Genomic DNA, 21,910 nt, shown 5'->3' on the forward strand with positions numbered 1-21,910 from the left:
GAAGAGAAAACCCTGTAGAAATTTTTTGTTTATAACCCCATTCCGTGTATAAAATGCCATCTCTACTGTGGAATTTAGGGGACTATTTAAAATTCATTATCCTCTAGGAATAGAAACCTGGTGGGCAAGTAACTTAGTTCTAGTACCAACCTTATTTTTGATTATGCAGTTATTTGGAGTGGCCTATTTGAGAGCAGTGACAATGGAAAATACTACAAACAGCCTCTGTAAAATGGGACTCTTCCTAAGTAATAGACATATACTTAAGAGTCATGCAGTACACTAGGAATTTGACATGTAAGTTGCAAAAAAGGAGCAATTTTTTAAAAAGAAAACATCATCCATAGAAGGCCTTTGTGTTTTGTGTGGTTGGCCAGTTGTGATGCTGAGTCATTTTCAAGTACCTAATTGTAGCTCCATACAAATAGGCCTTGTAATGACCCACAGCACTCAGCAACTGCCATATCGTCTTCTACTGACAGGTGTCACTGGATGCAGATATGGAGGAGCATGTGGTCAGGACACCACTCTTCCGGCCATTATCAGTTTTCACTACCAGGGCTGCTACTTCTCAATCAAGTAGCTCCTCAATTGGCTTCACAAGGGCGAGTGCACTCTGCCTGCCAACAGTGCTTGGCAGACCTGGACGATGACCCATCCAAGTGCTTGCCAAGTCCAACACCACTTAACTTTGGTGATCTAATGGGAACCAGTGTTACCACTGCTGCAAGGTTGTTGGCCACATGTAATAATTATGCATCATGTCATAAAAATGGTGATAAAAAAGTAATGGGAATATTTTTTAATTTTTTGAACTTTAAACATCAGATCTTCAATTATTTATATTATTGGTACACTTGTTTCTGATATATGCTATCATTTTCAGTTACTTTGAATATTTATTTTATTGCTGATAGTCGAGAAGATTATATATGTTTTCAAGGGCTCAGCAAATTGTTTCTTTTGTAAAATATGGCTCAAAAATTCTGCATTAAATTTTGTATGGAAAAATGGAATAAAGTGCAGCACCACATTCAAAATGTTGACTATGGCTTCTGGCAAATCTACTGTGAGTCAGATTAGAGTTTATGAGCTGTATAAATGTTTCAAAGAGGGTCAAGAAGACGCTGAAGACAACAACAGGTTTGGACACCCTACCACATCAATTACCGATGACAATGTGGAATAAGTAAAGAAAATGGTTCTAGGAAATTGAGGCTGCTGATGATGTCAGGATATCCTTCGGACAATTCAAAACAATTTTTTGGATGTTTTGGGCATGAAACATGTAGCAGCAAAGTTCATTCTGAAGTTATTGAATTTTGACTAAAAATGGCAACATGTAGATATTGCTCAGGAATTGCTCAATGAAATCGACAATGATACACAACATCTAAATATGGTTATAATACATGACAAAACATGGGCATATGGGTATGATGTCAAAACCAAAAAAGTTTGATCATTCCAATGGAAACATCCTGAAGAGCCAAAACCAAAAAAATTGACAAGTTTGATCACATGTGAAGATGCTTCACACTGATTTCTTTGATTTCAATGGGATAGTGCATCATGAGTTCCTGGCTTGTGCTCATACACTCAGTAAGGAATATTACCTGGAAGTTATGTGCCATTTGCATGTATGAATCCAAAGAAAATGTCCAGAACTGGGGTGAAACTATTCATGGAAATTGCATCATGATAATTCTCCTGCTCATACCTCAATGCGTGTTCATGATTTTTTGGTGAAAACCAAAATTATTATATTACATCAGCCACTCTATTCATTAGGAAATGGTCACCTGCAATTTCTTTCTATTCCTGAGGCCGAAAAGAGCCATGAAAGGATGTTGTTTTGCCACCATTTATAACACAAAAACAGAATCGCTGAACAAGCTGAACACCATAATGAAAAGTGACTTCCGGAAGTGCTTCCAAGATTGGAAAAACGTATTATATCTGAGAAGTGATTACTCTGAAGGGGACAAAGCTGATGTTCATGAATAAATAAAAACTCTTTAAGAATGAGAAAAATTCCAATTACTTTCTGATCATACAATCAAACCATCATTCCATATGTGGAGCAGTATGTAAAATAATTCTAAGAATGAAAACTTCGTCCTACAAACATGTAGCCGCATTATATCATGCATGAACCACAAGACTTCCAAAAAAGAAAAAGGGAGAGGCAGTGGATCCACTTATAAACAAAATAGAATAAATGAGAAACCAAATGGTATTTTGCCACCTCCCAAAATCAGCAACCTACATCGAGAGCTACTTACTCTAATAAAATGAGCATGTTCTGAAATTGTCAAGTGGCTAATGTCACCTTCATACAGGAAATGTTTGAAGCAACTTCAAAGAGAGTCTGATACAATTTTAAGTGAAGACAATGGTTCAGATATACGACCTGAAGAAGAAGACACGGAGTGCATATTCTGCACTCATCATTTCTCAGAAAACTAACACAGAGAAATGGGCTTCATTCAAGGAATGCTGCCCTTCAGCTCCCAGAGAATGTTAGCTTGAGAAAGAGCTTTTGTGTGCACTAGCTGCACTTCTTTTCCACAATAAAGGCAGAAAATTTTGGAGTGGTAGCAAGAAAGGGAACATTAATATTTTATCATTTACCTCTACTCTGTCATATTAGGACACCACTTTTATTTCGATTGAAATTGACTTGTTTGTGTGTGTGCGTTTTCTCTTTTTTCCAAATTTATGTTTATTAATTGTTAAGTAACAGGAATTCAATTAAAAAAATTTAAGGTGCAATGATTTCATGTAGATTTCCAACAAACAAACATTCAGTTGCATCAAATGTTATCATGTAAAATGGAATAATGTGAGATGAGGAAAGTTTAAAATCAGGGATATGGCTAATATGACATCCACCACTAGCAGCAATTACCTGCCTCATCCAACAACGTATGGATGCAGTTAGCCTCTGGAAATACATCTCATCATCTTCAAGACTTTCCCAAGTATCCAACACTAGATACCACATTTGGTCAGGTGACCATGGGCCAGTGCCAGCTGGCAAAAAGTTCATGTGACACTTCATTTTAGCCCACAAATTTGCAAAGGGATTTAAGTCCATGGCTCAAACAGGCCAGTTGATCAGGTTGGCATTGGCTTGTTATGAAAACTGTTGAACGATTTGACTGGCATGAACACTCAGCACCATAGTATGTTTCATGATGTACACATACTGATCTGCAGTGAGATGACCATAAATTCAATCAAGTATACCTGCCCTTTCTGATGACATCCAGTCCAGCACAAGACAGTGATGTGGTCAACATACAAATGTTGCACAATGTACTGTGGTTCGTAATGTGTTCACTGTGGCCTGTAGACCATCCCTGGAGCCTCATTCACTGAGCCAAATATTGACTCATCTGAAATTCAGTAAGAGAAAACCTATCAGGTTTGTGTTCACCAGAGACGACCTATTTATTAACAGCCCTATGGGCTTTAAAGCCAGCAAGTCATAAGTAGTTGTGAATGCCTTGCAAGCATCAGGGGAAACTGGTCTCACCTCCCACCTTGAGCTGGGCAGCTTTTAAAAACAGATGTTCCATACTTGTCTTGCTGAGGCATCAGCACCTTTCCTGAGTCCAATGCTCATAGCCAGCCAATTACTCCTGTCTTACACCACCACTTTATCCATTTATAGGAATTGAAAGCTATAATGCTGTGCTTGGCTGCCATTTAACTTTCACTGAAACCATCACACTGGATGAGTGCATGACACAATCCAACATGGCCTCCATAAGCTGAGAATTCTTGACAGTAAATGACGTTTGTCATGTAACTGTCTGTGGAATGGTGCATTATCATGTCTGGCAGACCTTGTCTGCATTCTTGTTAAGCTTTTGGCAGGTTAGCAAATGGGAACTTGTGGTAAACAAAACAGAAACCAAACATTATAGCTATGGTCCTGTAAGTTTCTGATGGTGGTTAATAGTGTGTTTAGTGTTACATTATGAAATAAGGTGCGTGTAGTGTGTGTGATGGCTGGTATTGAGAAATGAATGAATAGTGTACCACTAGTCATTTATTTTACTAAATAATTTATTTGCAAAACCATACTGTACGCTGTGGATAAACTGAATGAGGTAGTGGTGTTGGAAACAGACTGGCCTTGTATGCAGAAACATGTAGGCTCCAATCTTCATCTGGCCAGCCTGTCCAGGTTTTCTGTGGTTTCCTTAAATTACTTCAATCAAATATCAGAATGGTTTCTACTATAAGGTCACAGCTGCCTACCTGGCCCAACCTAATCATACTTGACCTGCCCTATCCTTGTAAAAGTGACCCACAGATATTACTACTACTACTACTACTACTACTACTACTACTACTAAATGTGGAGAATGTGATGGCTGGGGCAACACATGAATGCCCTCTGTAATGAGCCATTTTAGAACAGCACAGGCAATATGTGGTTTTATCTTGTTGGAAGATAATGTCACAGACACCTTGAGGATGAGGTTCTGCCACTGTCCTTAACACATTAAGATATGGATACACCTACTAAGATGCTGTACACAGAGCTGGGCTTATCTGAAACAATTGTCCAGTGCCACACTGGCATCAAGTGTTGTCACGGGTCACTCTATTGTCAGCAAGACTTTCTCTGATGGTGCCTCAAGGGAATCCTCAACTAGGGTCACAAACAAGCCTCTTTTCAAACTCACCGGATGTGACATGGTTGTATGATCCTGCATGGCTAAGTGAATAGTATGTCCATTTTCACGGGTGCTAGTCATGTGGACCCACTGAGAAGCTGCATAGTGTTCAGTATGACTCCCCAGAGCATACAGATTCTATATTCACATGGCTGTCAGGGGATGCCAACCAATGGGAGCAGCAATATCACAGAATGAAAAACTGCTGTCCTGATAAACCATCATCCAGCCACAGTCAAATTCTGACATATGCTGGTAAACATTTTGCCTTCTTAGGTGAGGCATAACACCATCTTCTCACAAACAGCCAACATCCAAATGCTAATTTTGGATGACAAATGCACTGCATAATCTTTCCTTATCAACAGTATTTAGATAGTATTCTCTAATCTACTTAGCTAAGATGGGCTGAAATGCTAATCATACGTATACCCAACAGTGTAATAAAGTTAATGCAAGTTTGATATTTATATATGCCTTGTTCATGGTGTTGCACGTTTCATAGCCAGAAGTGTATATTTTGTATTCAGTGAAAACAAACTGCTATGAAATATAAATATTTTGTTATATGATGCATCATGTAAAGGGATACCCTCCCCTAGCATTACTTTCTGAAGTTTGTTTGGAACCAGACTGACGATAGCATAGGTAAATGTGTGTTCTGGAATAAGTTAGCTGTGGTTAGTCAAAATTTGTATCCAAACTGGTGGAATAAAGTGAAAGAAGATCTAGATACGAAGTGTAATTTTGACAGTAATATATTTTGTGTTCGTTCTGTAATAAGTGATGTTAGTTGTGCTATGGAATCCAATCATTGGGTTCAATGTTTATCTGACAACATGAGTAACCAAAGTAATGCTATGATACCAGCAAAGCCGATAAAACCCTGTAAAGACAGTGTAGATGTTGCATTTGATGAATTTGAAAGTAATCTTTTGCATGAAGTGTCTAATAACAGAGATGATGATTCAGATTTTGGAGGTCCTTACATTAAGATTAAGATTGATCAGGGGGAAAGTAACAATTTGATTGATACACGTAGCCTCATTTGTGGTACATCTGAACAACGTAGAGACAATATCCAGTATAGTAAGAATTTTGTGGAAATGTCCATTTTACATATAAAGATAAGAGGAACTACTGGTAAACAAAGCAAGTGTGTAAAATGTCAAGTACTGTTAATGTTTAGTACAGAGGACAAGACCTTCGAACATGGATGCATAATGACCTCTAGTCTGGAAGAAAATATACATCATGCTTGCAGATTCATAAGACTATATAATTGTGTTTTGTTTGTCATGAATTTGGTATGTAAGATAATGTGATTTCTATAGATTGGTCTTATCTTTTGACTGAGTTAAAATCTATGATACACTATACAATTATGTTTTGTAATAGATTTTTTTGCTTTAGAATTTGATACATATATGCCATGAGACTAAATGAGTATATCCTTTTGCAATATTGAAATTGGAGGATGTTCATAAATTGTAGTGTAAAAATTAAGAATAGTATCTTAGTATATTTGTGTGCATCATCTTGTTAGTTCATTTTTTCATTGCATTTAACTCTGTTTATTAAAGTTTCATATGTGAACACTTTTTAATCCTATCTGACATAAATGCTACATAATTGCTTTTGCAATATAAATAGGGAGAGCATATGCCAGTGTGATGTGCAGAAGGTATTTAACAGCACATTTAGTGCACAAGACAAGGTTTAAGGATCTAATGTGAATGCTAGACAGGAAGTTACCTCTTCAGTGGAGCATGTAATGAGAACTCTAGGGAGGAAACTGAAAGATGTGGATGGATTTACTCCCCACACTACTGTATGGCTGTATCCTACTGGACCAGTTGGCTTACAAAAGATCATAGATGCTGGGTAATGTTCTCAAGCATGTGTCAACTGCATCAGTGTTGTGACTGAGATTTGTAAATTGTTACCCAAGACTGCCAAAGACAGTGTTATTTCACATAAATGTATGTTTTTTCAAGTAGGGGGATTGGATTCCCAATACATTATGTAACTTTAAATCAGTGTAGAGATGATGTTCAGATGTGTGTGAAATCTTATGGGACTTAACTGCTAAGGTTATCAGTCCCTAACCTTACACACGACTTAACCTAAATTATCCTAAGGACAAACACACACACACCCTTGCCCAAAGGACGACTCGAACCTCCGCCGGCACCAGCCGTACAGTCCATGACTGCAGTGCCTTAGACCGCTCGGCTAATCTCGTGTTGCAAATAAGTGTACATTTTTTTATCAATTGTAAATGAATCTTCTAGCTCTTCATGTATGTAGGTTACTTTGTATGGACAGTTAACAAATAGTGTGGAAGACATTCACTAGTATAGACAATATAACAAGATGTATACATGTCTGATTTCATACACTGATTTTGGTCCACAAGCTACTCGATTATGTCATCATTCAAAGCTACTTATGACTCTGTTTACCTGTATTTATCCTCTGTACTGCAATATTGTATATGACTGGAACTTGAGTTGTGGACAGGCTCATGTTTAACTCTGTTTTGGCTACTCCTGGTCATTGTGACTGTGTGTGTGTGTGTGTGTGTGTGTGTGTGAGAGAGAGAGAGAGAGAGAGAGAGAGAGAGAGAGAGTGGGAGTACAACTGAGGTTAGATGCTTCTTATAATTACTTTTTACATGTGATCAAACTTATTAATATGGTTATGAACTTTATTAATTTGATGTGTCAAAACATTTTTTGCTAGATTCTACCTGGTGTGGCTTGGATTCATGGGTCAGTCCCCACATTGTAAGCTTATACCCTAATATTTTTTTCAGTATTTTGTCCTTTCATGAATCAACATGTACTTAAATAACACTCTGGTTTATGTGGCTACATTTCTAATCATAATTGAGTATATTCTTCTGGTCTGAACCCATTGTTGTGCGTCTTTCGAGTCGGTTCACTCATTGTACACTGAGGCTCAGAATTTTTTCTCTTCTCTTTTGAAGATTTTATGGATGCAAACTTGAAATTTCTAAGTCTAGTAATTCACACTGTCCCTGTATTTTTGTCTATAGTTTAGTTTTGACTTTGTTGTAGTTTTGACTTGGTATTATTTGTGAAAGTATGTTCCACAGATCTGAAAATCTGAATGCCATGTCCTGATATATGTATAAATTATGGCTTGTATAGTAGATTTTTTCCTTATGTTTTCTGTAATATGTTATGTATCAGATACTTCTATACATCTGTATTCTATCTTTTGAGATCATTTTGTACACAGTTTGGTAAACCTTATAGTCTGTCACAAAATATTGTAAACACATTGTTTCCAAATTTTGTGAGAGGGTATTGTAAAGGGACAGCCTCCCCTAGCCTTACTTTTCCTCAACAGAAGTAGATGATACCAAAAATAAGTATAACCTTTTAATCAGGTTAATATTATCTAAGCTGTTTTTCTAAAAGAATTTCAAATGTTTTTGTATATGTTGTGATGTATTTCAGGCTGAAATGTATAAAAGAAATTACTTTCGTTGTTGCAATCAATATGTACTAGCTCTGTATGTACAGTTGAAATTACATTTCTTTTTGAAACATTTGAACTTACAATATATCTGGTGCCCTTAAAATTCCTATTAATAATTGTGTAATCTGATGACATTTATTACATTTAATTCAGTATTCATTTGTAAAATAATGATATAAATTGTTGAAGATCCATTTGTCAAGAACATTTGTACACTCTTTGGAATATTGTTAGTACTGCAGAATGGATGAGTATTGGGTATGTCTCTGATGTGACCCGATGTGTTTTTATTTTTGGCAATAACAATGTAATTTTCTGTTTTTAAGTGGAAATTGTAAAGACAGTGTGGTATAGAACAGGTGAGAGAATAAAATTAACTATTCAGGCAGTTCTTCAGAAATTATTACATCAATTTGAACCATGAGAACCCATGATATCAAAAATTTCAGCTTCAAAAATTAGCTCCTAGGAGAGAAGAATTAGAGCCAACTATGAGAAAAGAATATAAGTAAAAAAAGTTTATCGTAAATCTTACTCCTCTCGAATCTTATGAAAAGAGTTTACTATGTAGTCAGTGACAATCAACAAATGATGTGAGGGAGGGGTAGATTACATTCATAAAAATGATTTTTTTACCTACCATAGCTCTCATTTATAATCTGTCTATTTTCTTTAGCAACAGTACTAGTTATGATCGTTAATATTATTCTCTAGCACTGCAAACATATGTCATTAGAGTACATGGTTCTATGACAGTTACAATGTCAGAACTATATCATGTATACGGTTTCTCCTCTGAGAACAACAATCTTGTATTTCAAAAAACTATGCAATAAAGAAAGTACAATAGACAAAATATTGGGAGGCCCTTGTTAAATACAATATTTCTGTTAGGCAAGCGAAACAATAAGCTTGGAAGATATTCTGCGTGGAGATGGAAGGTACAGCTGCCAGTGCCAGACATCACAAAATCTACATAATGGTAGCTTCAGAGTCAGGAGGCACCTTAAGAAGGGAGGATGGTGAGTATACCAGGTCAAAACTTGAGAGGATGGTTGTGCTCCATGAGATACACTTCCCTTAATGCACTCTGGCTGATGAGTCAGACCAGTATGCAGCCCTTGTGAGGTACTGCTTCACAGGTAACCAACAGGATACCCTAAAACCTGCCAAAGAATGTGTTAATTACAAAAAAATCCAATGGGCCGAGTGAATGTTTCAACTGTTCAGGTGACCATGTGCAGAAGGTATATTTCTGGCTTTGTTGCAACAAGCAGGAGAAGAATTAATCAGACTCTAATGCAGACTGATTAAATTTAGTTTAGCTTTCTGAAGTCATTCTTAATACTTGAGGATGGTGAAAGTTGTTTTCATTACGAAACCAGGAGTAATTAATCATACCATGACTAAACACATGAGACTAACTTCCTCAAAATACACTTGAAAAACTGGTAAACAAACATAGCAGGGACAGGAGGTTAATGGACATTCCATCACATGAAAACCAACATGCATATGAACCAAGCAAATCATGTGAAACAGCACTTCACCAACTTGTTGGAAGAGTAGAAAAAACATTACAGTTTCAGAAAATGGCTTTCTGTATCTTCCAGAATACTGAGGGCCTTTCAGCAACGCAAGGTTCAAATCCATAGTTAGAGCTGCAGGGTAGTCACAGAGGGTGGGATGACTGATAGCTGGGAGCTCTCATGTTAGGCACATAATGGGTGCCCTTAGAGATACGGCTGCAAAGGAGGATCACAAGTGCACTCTGTGTGCTTATCATGGGGGACTCACCCCAGATGCCATGAATAGCACAAGGTGCAGCCAACTGAAGATGGTGGCTCATATCAGTTCTAACTATGTGCATCCCTTCTACAGAAAGAGATTCTCCCTGTTTCGGGTTGTTATGTGAAGTGGTAAATACTGCTAGTACTGCTTACAAGATGAAGGCAGAGTTCACCATCTGTGGCATCATTGGCAGGATCAATTGCCATCCTTTGATACAGAGCGAAGTAGAGGGTCTGAATCAGAGGCTCAGACAGTTCTGTGACCATGTAGGTTACAGATTCCTTGACTTGCATCTTAGAGTGGCAGGATATTGGGGTTCACTTACTAGGTTGGGAGACCATTACACACAGGAAATGGCTACAAAGATTGCAGGGGCTATGTGGAATGGACAGGGTGGTTTTACTAGGTTAGAGAGCTTTAGTCGCAAATGGTACAGATCAAACAAAGGGCAAGGCCAGACCTAGGAAACATAGGCACTGTGCAGTCCTAAACCATCAACTGCACACCGACCATCACAGGAAAACGAAATGACATCAAGAAGGTGGTGAACCATGTGCAAATGGATAGAGCAGGCAGCACCACACCTTCATAAAACCAGAGTTCAGCACTCTCTGTCAACGCTGACTTAACTAGCTACCCATCATCACTGGTCAGTCCCAGTTTGGTCACAGTCTTCAAGAGCATCAGTACTGAGTACTAGGAAGATGGTACCTATCCTGTGTGCTGTAAGTAGTAATAGAGAGCAAATGTAATTGCAAGTAGGAGGAACAGGAAGCCACTTCATAATGAGATGTGAAGTTACATTTCTTTCCTTTTTAGAAAGGAAGTGTTCTATTAATTTGAAAGTGTTAAGTACAGATCATTTTGGATTCCTGCCACTGGTCATTGCAACTTCTCTCCTTCCTTGTTTGAGTCAGTGTTGACACCTACAATAGTTGACACAACAGGTATTATGGCAGTAAATTGTCATAGCTGTGTTGTGGAAAACCCAGAGCTCCAAGCACTAATACAAAAGCAGTGAAGTTCAAATTGTTGTAGGTACTGAAACCTAGCTAAACATGGAGGTAAGTTCAGCTGAAATTGTTACAAATGACCTAACAGTGATCAGAAAGGATGGATTAAATAGAGTTGGTGGTTGTTATGTTAGAAGCAATTTATTTTGTACCAAAACTGAAGTACTGTATATAGTTCCTGTGAGTTAGTATGGGGGAGGTTATACAGATAAGATTAGATTAGATTAGATTAATACTTGTTCCATAGATCATGAATACGACACTTCGTAATGATGTGCAACGTGTCAGGTTAAAGAAAGATGTCTGTACAAGATACTACAGTACACAAAATATTGCATGACACTAATGCTTAAATTAGTTTTTTTTCCCTCCGTTAATTTATATCTAAAAATTCAGCCAATGAGTAGAAGGAGTTGTCATCTAGAAATTCTTTTAATTTATTTTTAAATGTTGGTTGACTATCTGTCAGGCTTTTGATGCTGTTTGGTAGGTGACCAAAGACTTTTGTGGCAGAAAAATTTACCCCCTTCTGTGCCAAAGTCAGATTTAACCCTGCATAGTGAAGATCATCCTTTCTCCTGGTGTTATAGCTGTGCACACTGCTATTACTCTTGAACTGGGCTGGATTATTAACAACAAATTTCATAAGTGAATATATATATACTGTGAGGTTACTCTGAGGATCCCTAGATCCTTAAATAGATGTCTGGAGAATGACCGTGGGTGGACTCCAGCAATTATTCTGATTACACGTTTTTGAGCAATGAATACTTTTCTACTCAATGATGAATTACCCCAGAATATGATACCATACGAAAGCAGTGAATGAAAGTAGGCATAGTAAGCTAATTTACTGAGATTCTTATCACCAAAATTTGCAATAACCCTAATAGCATACGTAGCTGAACTCAGACGTTTCAGCAGACCATCAATGTGTTGCTTCTAGTTTAACCTCTCATCAATGGACACACCTAAAAATTTTTTACATCACAGCCAGAACAAATTAATAACTGGTTCCTTTTACTGACCTCATGGTTCAAATCATATAATTGCAGAAAGATTCAAAGAAAACTTGAATATCATTTCAAATGCATACCCCATTCATACAGTTATTGTTGACGGTGACTTAAATCTACCATTGATATGTTGGCAAAAATACATGATCAAAGCCAGATGTAACACACCTAAAAATTTTTTACATCACAGCCAGAACAAATTAATAACTGGTTCCTTTTACTGACCTCATGGTTCAAATCATATAATTGCAGAAAGATTCAAAGAAAACTTGAATATCATTTCAAATGCGTACCCATTCATACAGTTATTGTTGATGGTGACTTAAACCTACCCTTGATATGTTGGCAAAAATACATGATCAAAGCCAGATGTAGATTGTTTTGAGCAATTAGTTCAGAAGGCCACTCAAAGTGTAAATGGTTGTTTAACGATACTAGACCTCTTAATAACAAAAAATCCTGAGCAAATAGAGAGTATCATGACAGACAGGGATTAGTGACCACAAAGTCATTGTAGCAAGGCTGATGACAGCAAAAGCAAATAAAAATCTGCTTGACGCCTTCCTAAAAGACACCCTCCATTCCTGAACTAACTATGTAAGTGCAGACCAGATATGGCTTAAATTCAAAGAAATTGTATTGATATCAACTAAGAGATTTATATCAAATAAATTAGTAAGAGATGGAAATGAACACCAATTTACACAAAACAGCTCAGAACAGTTGCAGAAACAGTAAGAAAAGTATGCAAAATTTAAAAGAATGCAAAATCTCCAAGACTGACATAGTTTCACAGAAGCTCGAAATTTGCCTCATATTTCAATAGAAGATGCTTTTAATAGTTTCCACGGTGAAACACTGTCTCAAAAACTGGTAAAGAGCCCAGAGATATTCTGGTTGTATTCAAAGTACACCAGCAGCATGACACAATCAATATCTTCACTGCATGACGTGGTGGTAATGTTATTGATGAGAGTACCACTAATGCAGAGTTACTAAATACAGTTTTATGAAATTTATTCACCAAAGAAGACATAGCAAAGATTTGAGTATTTCAATCAAGAACTGCTGCCAACATGAGTACTTAGAAGTAGATATCTACAATGTAGAAAAGCAACTCAAATCCATACGTATTATAAAAATTGATGTACATATGTGTGTATGTTCCACATCTTTTTATAGACCACTGGACCAATTGTGTCCATATTTAGTACACAGATCCCCTACCATCAGACAAAAATTGCTGTGGGGGTAAGAACCTACCATAGTTCATGAGCTATGACATCATAAACAATGAAGTGCATTACAAACTGCTGCATCATGCATGACATTTAAATATTTTTACTTCTGTGCTAATTTACTGTATTCATAATAAATTTCACAGACAGTAACCACATATGCCACAAAAATGTACTTACAAAATTATGACTAACTGACAACCTCAGCTGCCGACAGGTGTTGTTGATATACCTTGATGTGGACAGCTGAAAATGTGTGCCCCAACTGGGACTCAAACCCGGAATCTCCTGCTTACATGGCAGACACTATATCCATCTTAGTTACTGAGAACACAGATGAATAGCGCGACTGCAGGGACTTATCCCTTGCACGCTTCCTGTGAGACTCACATTCCCTACTGTCCACAATTCTACATATTTATTGTACCTTATAGACATTTGCCCACCCACTCATTATTCACACACACTGTGGCGATTCCCGTATGAGTTTGGGCAACCTGTGCGCATTCGGACAGATGAATAGAGCATCTGCCATGTAAGCAGGAGATCCCGGGTTTGAGTCCCGGTCAGGGCACACATTTTCAGCTGTCCACATCGAGGCATACCAACAACACCTGTCGGCAGCTGAGGTTGTCAGTTAGTCATAATTTATTCCAGGGAAAAGCTGCACGGTCATCAACAGTAACTGTTCTTTCGAGAACAAGTTACTGTCTTCGTATATATAGTTACAAAATTATGTCATGCTACCACACACATAGTTCATGAGATATGACATCAAAAACACTGAGAAGCATGAAAAACTGTTGCATCATGCATGCCATTTAAATTTATTATTTATTTGCTGCTAACTCTATTCACAACATAGTTCTCAGACAGTATCCACATGTACCGTTGAATGTACCTACACAAATGTATCATTGTACGACACATAGTTCAAGATATATGATGTCATAAACACTGAGATGTGTAAAAAAATGCTGCATCTTGCATGAAGTTGTAATATGTTTATTCTATGCTACTAAGACGTAGCTACATTCAAATCAACTTAAGGAAATTCCTGGCACCTGGCAGCACTTTTGGCTGCTTTCAACTGTCAGGCACAAACAGTCATAGGCAAAAGTAACAGCCATCTATAGAGTGAGCTACAAAGAGGCACTGCCACTAAGATGTTAACAAAATTGTGGTGCGGACACGTGAAGCAGCTGTGCCGAGTGTACAGAAACTGTTACATAATTTCAAAGGCATTTTCATGAATAAATCAAAATTATTTTTTAAAATTACATTACAAACACATTTAATTTTTTGTTTTCATTTCTAATACAAAATTGACTATTCAATACCTGGGCAATGCCAGGTTTATCAGCAAGTCACTTAATAAAGGCATTCTTCCAGTCAGGATACTATACAAATTAGATTCCTTTTACAGCATGCTGATATAATAGCTCCATTCCTACCAATCATATAAAACTGCGTTTTCAATGAAATATCTGTGCCTAAAGACTGGAAAGTTGCACAAGTCATACCAATACCCAAAAAATCAAAACTAAGTAATCTGCTGAATTACAGACCCATATAACTAACATCAATTTACAGTAGGTTCAAATGGTTCAAATGGCTCTGAGCACTATGGGACTTAACATCTGTGGTCATCAGTCCCCTAGAACGTAGAACTACTTAAACCTAACTAACCTAAGGACATCACTCACATCCATGTCCGAGGCAGGATTCAAACCTGCGACTGTAGCAGTCACGCTGTCCCAGACTGAAGCGCCTAGAACCACACGGCCACACCAGCCGCCTTTGCAGTAGGATTTTGGAACATATACTGTGCTCAAACATTATGAAATATCTCGAAAAATGGTTTATTGACAAATAGCAAACACAGGTTCAGAAAATATTGTCCCCATGCAGCACAATTAGCTCTTTAGTCTCATGGAGTTATGAGTGCTATGAACAGAGAATCTCAAATTAAATCCATATCTCTGGATTTCCAAAAGGTTTTTGATACCTTTTTTCACCAGTGGCTTCTAATCAAACTGCATGATATGAAGTATGCCTCAGTTGTGCAATTGCATTTATGATTTCCTGTAAGGAAGGTCACAGTTCCTAGTAAATAATGGAAAGTAATCAACCAAAACAGAAGTGATACCTGGAATTCCCCAAGGAACTGTCATAGGCCCTCTGCTATTCCTAACCTAAATGAATTATTTGTGAGACAATCTGAGCAGCTCTCTTAAACTGTTTGCTCATTATGCTGTTATTTACCATCCCGTAAAGACATCAGCAGATCAAACCCAATTGCAAAATGATTTAGACAAGATATCTGGATGGCAAAAATGTTGCAATTGACTCTAAATAGCAAAATCAAGATGAGTACTAAAAGAAGTGCATTAAATTTTGGTTATATGATAAATCACACAAACCTAAAAGCTGTCAGTTCAACTGAACACCTTGAGATTATGGCTAAAAACAACTTAAACTGGATTGATCACATAGGTAATGCTGTGAGGAATGTGAACTAAAGACTGCATTTTATTGGTGGAAGACTTAGAAGGTGCAAAAAATCCATTAAAGGCACTGTCTACACTATGCTTGTCCACTCTCTGCTACAGAACTATCGTGCAGACAGCACCCTTACCTGATAAGATTGATGGAGGACATTCAATAAGGGCAGCGTGTTTTGTACAATCACAAAATGTGGGAGAGAGTGTCATAGATATAATATGTGAGTTGGGTTGACAATCAGTAAGATGAAATTTTTAATAAAATTTCAATCTCCAATTTTCTTCTCTGAATGCAAATTTTTTTTGTTGATGTTTACCTACATAGAGAGAAATGATCATGATAATGACATAAGAAAAATAAGAGCTTACCAGGAAAGATTTAAGAGTTTGTTTTTTTTCTGGGCATTGTTCAACAGTGGAATGGTAGCATAATAGTGTGAAAGAGGTTCAACTAACTCTCTAACAGGCACTTAAGTATGAGTTGGACAGTAGTAAATGTAGGCATACACAGAAGAGAATCTACATGTGTGACAAGGATCATAGCAGCTATTGTCATACAGACAGCCAAAAAGTTCTGAGATCTCTATTGGCCCCCACAATGAGATCAAAGATCAATGAAGAATGCCACGAAACTCTCGTAAGGCTACAAAAAGTTGCAGGCAAGAGGATAAACCTGCAGTGGGTCCCTTTTTGAATAAAATTTCTACTCAGCTGTGGAGTGTGCACTGACATGAAACTTCCTGGCAGATTAAAACTGTGTGCCAGACGGAGACTTAAAGGTCCTGAGTTCAAGTCTTGGTTCAATAAACAGTTTTAATCTGTTGGGAAATTGCATTCTGATCCACCTGTCTTGTCACCAAGGTGATGGTAAAATCTAAACTGTGTAGCCTGAACAGAAAGCAGCATGTAGAACAATGGTCCGAAGTTATGTTTTAGGTGTCAAATGCACTTTAACCTGTAGATTAGGAAATAAATGCGATATTTAATGTGAAACTATAGCAGTAGGGTGCCAAGTGTGTGACAGAAAACATGATCGCTGACTCTGAAGAACCCAGTGATTGGCTGTTTCATTTTAATGGCCCATAAAGTACTGAGCTATGACTTGGAGAACTAAGGTTGTGGGTATTGTCTTTAAAGCAACTCTGATCGGCCTATTTATAAGAAAGTGACATGGCTCAGGAAGAGTTGAAAGTGTAACTGGACAGTAAAATACTGGACAGTGAACGGAGATTTAAATTTCTGTTGCATTGGCTTAGAACCACTCAGATTATCTTGTTTTTCAAGAAATTGGCTTGGCTTAGGAGAGAGGAGGGGAAGAGAAAGGTCAATATCATGTCATATCATCATGGCTCCTCTCTTTCCACCACTCTGCCCTAGCATGTAGGTGAGCTGACGTTTACGATGATCGTTTGTCCAGAAACCTCACTGGATTTCTATTTCTGTGCTTCACTGTTTGTGTGACAATGTATATAAATCTGAGAGGTAACAAAATTAGAAATTAATGTAAGCAGTAGTCTCCATTTAATAATCATGGGTGACTGGAATTCAGCATTAGGAAAAGGAAGAGAAGGAAAAGTAGTAGGTGAATATGTATTGGGGGTAAGAAATGAAAGAGGAAGCCGCCTGGTAGAATTTTGCACAGAGCATAACTTAATCACAGCCAACACTTGGTTCAAGAATCATGAAAGAAGGTTGTATACATGGAAGAACCCTGGAGATACTAAAAGGTTTCAGATAGATTATATAATGGTAAGACAGAGATTTAGGAACAAGATTTTAAATTGTAAGACATTTCCAGGGGCAGATGTGGAATCTGACCACAATCTGTTGGTTATGAACTGTAGATTAAAACTGAAGAAACTGCAAAAAGGTGGAAAATTAAGGAGATGGGACCTGGATAAACTGAAAGAACCAGAGGTTGTACAGAGTTTCAGGGAGAGCATAAGGGAACAATTGACAGGGATGGGGGAAAGAAATAAAGTAGAAGAAGAATGGGTAGCTTTGAGGGATGAAATCGCAAAGGCAGCAGAGGATAAAGTAGGTAAAAAGACGAGGGCTAGTTCAAATCATTGGGTAACAGAAGAGCTACTGAATTTAATTGATGAAAGGAGAAAATACAAAAATGCAGTAAGTGAGGCAGGCAAAAAGGAATACAAACGTCTCAAAAATGAGATCGACAGGAAGTGCAAAATGGCTAAGCAGGGATGGCTAGAGGAGAAATTGTAAGGATGTAGAGGCTTATCTCATGAGGGTTAAGATAGAAACTGCCTACAGGAAAATAAAAGAGACCTATGGAGAAAAGAGAACCACTTGTATGAATATCAAGAGCTCAGATGGAAACCCAGTCCAAACCAAAGAAGGGAAAGCACAAAGGTGGAAGGAGTATATAGAGGGTCTATACAAGGGCGATGTACTTGAGGACAATATTATGGAAATGAAAAAGGATGTAGATGAAGATGAAATGGGAGATATGATACTGTGTGAGGAATTTGACAGAGCACTGAAAGACCTAAGTCGAAACAAGACCTCGAGAGTAGACAACGTTCCATTAGAACTACTGATAACCTTGCGAGAGCCGGCCATAATGAAACTCTTCAATCTGGTGATCAAGATGTATGAGACAGGTGAAATACCCTCGGATCTCAAGAAAAATTTAATAATTCAAATCCTAAAGAAAGCAGGTGTAGACATCTGTGAAAATTACCTAACTATGAGTTTAAAAACAAAGATTCCAAGACTTACCAAGCTGGAAAGCGCCAGCAGACAGACACATGAACAAAACACACAAACACACACACAGAATTACTAGCTTTCGCAACCGATCGTTGCTTCTTCAGGAAGGAGAGGGAAAGACGAAAGGATGTGGGTTTTAAGGGAGAGGGTAAGGAGTCATTCCAATCCCGGGAGCGGAAAGACTTCCCTTAGGGGAAAAAAAAGGACAGGTGTACACTCGCACACACACACACACACACACACACACACACACACACACACACACACACACACATATCCATCCGCACATACACAGACACAAGCCAAAATACTTCCCATGTGGAAGTTTCTTTCTATTTTATTAACTATCAGTTTAATAAGTCACAGATGCAAAATACTAATGCGAATTCCTTACAGATGAATGGAAAAACTGGTAGAAGCTGACTTTGGGGAAGATCAGTTTGGATTCCATAGAAATGTTGAAACACATGAGGCAATACTGACCCTACGACTTATCTTAGAAGAAAGGTTAAGGAAAGACATACCTATGTTTCTAGCATTTGTAGACTTAGAAAAAGCTTTTGACAATGTGGACTGGAATACTGTCTTTCAAATTCTGAAGGTGGCAGGGGTAAAATACAGGGAGCAAAAGGCTATTTACAATTTGTACAGGGAGCAGATGACAGTTATAAGAGTCAAGGGGCATGAAAGAGAAACAGTGGTTGGGAAGGGAGTGAGACAAGGTTGTAGCCTCTCCTCGATGCTACTCAATCAGTATATTGAGCAAGCAGTAAAAGAAACAAAAGAAAAGTTTGGAGTAGGTATTAAAATCCATGGAGAAGAAATAAAAACTTTGAGGTTCGCCAATGGCATTGTAATTCTGTCAGAGACAGCACAGGGCTTGGAAGAGCAGTTGAACGGAATGGGCAGTGTTTTGAAAGCAGGGTATAGGATGAACATCAACAAAAGCAAAACGAGGATAATGGAATGTAGTCAAATTAAGTCGGGTGATGCTGAGGGAATTAGATTAGGAAATGAGGCACTTAAAGTAGTAAAGGAGTTTTGCTATTTGAGGAGCAAAATAACTGATGATGGTCAAAGCAGAGAGGATATAAAATGTAGAGTGGCAATGGCAAGAAAAGTGTTTCTGAAGAAGAGAAATTTGTTAACATCAAGTATAGATTTAAGTGTCAGCAAGTTGTTTCTGAATGTATTTGTATGGAGTGTAGCCACGTATGGAAGTAAAACATGGACGATAAATAGTTTAGACAAGAAGAGAATAGAAGCTTTTGAAATCTGGTACTTAAGAAGAATGCTGAAGATTAGATGGACATATCACATAACTAATGAGTGGGTATTGAACAGAATTGCAGAGAAGAGGAATTTGTGGCACAACTTGACTAGAAGAATGGATCGGTTGGTAGGACATGTTCTGTGGCATCAAGGGATCACCAATTTAGTACTGGAGGGCAGTGTGGAGGGTAAAAATTGTAGAGGGAGACCAAGATATGAATACACTAAGCAGATTCAGAAGGATGTAGGCTGCAGTAGGTACTGGGAGATGAAGAATGTCCCACAGGATATAGTAGCATGGAGAGCTGCATCAAACCAGTCTCAGGACTGAAGACCACAACAAAAACAGTCTCCACTGCTTGTAGTATCTATAATGAATGTCTTGGAATTAAACAACTCAAATTATTAACTGACTCTATTATTCTCACCTCCAGCATCAGAAGGTGGGTTCAATGCAAGTTCATTAGCCGCCTCTGTCATTGCTTGAAGCTTTTGTTCCATTTCATTCTTCAACTCAGTGGCAGCATTTAGCTCCCTTTGTAATTTTTGCCTGTAAAAGTAGTGAATATATTGTGATAAGACAAAACTGCATTTTTCTTTGTAACATTATTAAACATATGTAACAAAATAAAAAATGTGCAAATGAGTTGTAGTAACACCAATACAAACACAAACTCCGTCTACATAAGAAGCTATTTTACGGAAAGAATATTAGGGTTTAATTTTGTGTTGAGCTCATCAGAGATAGAACACAGCCTCTGAGTTGATGAGAATGCACAAAGATATCAGCCATGAGCTTTTGAAAAATATCTTCCTGGCATTTTCATGGTTATGAGCAAACCCTGGAAGTCTAAACCTGTTTGGCTCAAAGTAGATTTCAACTGCATTCGAATGAGACCCAAGTGTCTTAATCCTTGTGCAACTCTATCTGGTAACATTCTATCATTATTAATATTTTTTTATTATTTCATCTCAACTGGATTCCACATTTCTAGGTTTCCCGAAGTCTTTTTACACTGCTCCTCCCATGCAGCTTCTAGCCAAATTGCATGTCTGTTGAGTATTTTCTCAGTTGTATGCTTTATTCATGATATCTTGTTAGAAATGCCAGTTTGTAGTAACTCATGGAAAGTCATCAGTTAAAATGGAAGGGATACCTGGCATTCCCCAAGGAAGTATAATAGGCTGTCTACTGTTCCTAATCTATGTTAATGATTTGGAGACAATCTGAGCAGTGCTATTAGATTGTTTGCAGATGATGCCGTCTTTTACCACTTATTAAAGTTGTCAAAAGATCAAAATCAATTGCAAAATGATTTAGACAAGATATTTCTATTGCGCAAAAATTGACAATTGGCTTTAATAACAAAAAGCATGAGATCATCTACATGCGTACTTAAAGGAACACATTAAATTTTCGAAATCACAGAAATTTAAAGGTTGTCAATTCAGCTAAATTCTGGCAGTTAATATCTTGCAGTTGCAAACAACTTAAATTGGAATGATCACATAGTTAATGTTGTGGGGACTGTAAACTAAATGCTGTGTTTTATTGCCAGAACACTTACAAGGTGCAACAAATCCACTTGAGTGCTTACACTACGCTTGTATACATCTGCTAGAGCATTACTGTGTATAATGGAATCCTTACCAGATAGGATGGTTGGAGAGCATTGAGAGAGTTCAAAGAAGGGCAGCTTGTTTTGTATTATTGTGAAATAGAGGAGAGTGAAGTGAGTAGGGAAGCATTCAATAGCACAAAGAAAATTTTTGTTGTAGATAAGTCTTTCCCAAATATTGTATTATTTTCTTGACTCTATCTACATAGTCAGAAATGACAATTGTAATTTTAAAAAAAATCAAAAAGTTTTCGGTGTTTATTTTTCTCACATACTATCCAAGACTCGAATAATGAGAAATAGCCCGGAAGTGGCTATATGAAATCTCTGCAAGCACTTCAGTGATGATTGCAGACTAATCACATAAATGTAGAAATAGATATGATTTTCCAAGATTATGGTCCCACAATCTGATGTAGAATTAACAGATAAGACTATAGGAAACTGTGCATACAGCTGACTAATAATTTGCTTAATTTTTACTACATTATTTTATGATCAGAAATTTTATTTGTGGTAT

At 37.5% G+C, this 21,910-nt stretch overlaps 1 protein-coding gene across 6 annotated transcripts in view; it reads right to left on the reverse strand.

Moving 5' to 3' along the window:
• LOC126355145 (cingulin-like) overlaps positions 1–21,910 on the reverse strand; it is a 507,535-nt gene that overhangs the window by 221,891 nt on the left and 263,734 nt on the right. For all 6 annotated transcript variants that reach the window (XM_050005361.1, XM_050005344.1, XM_050005351.1 and 3 more), the window contains one exon: positions 20,200–20,321. In XM_050005361.1, the coding sequence (XP_049861318.1) occupies positions 20,200–20,321 (122 nt within the window). The remainder of the gene's footprint in view (positions 1–20,199; positions 20,322–21,910) is intronic.

This window comes from Schistocerca gregaria, chromosome 1 (genome assembly GCF_023897955.1).
Source record: "Schistocerca gregaria isolate iqSchGreg1 chromosome 1, iqSchGreg1.2, whole genome shotgun sequence".
NCBI lineage: Eukaryota > Metazoa > Arthropoda > Insecta > Orthoptera > Acrididae > Schistocerca > Schistocerca gregaria.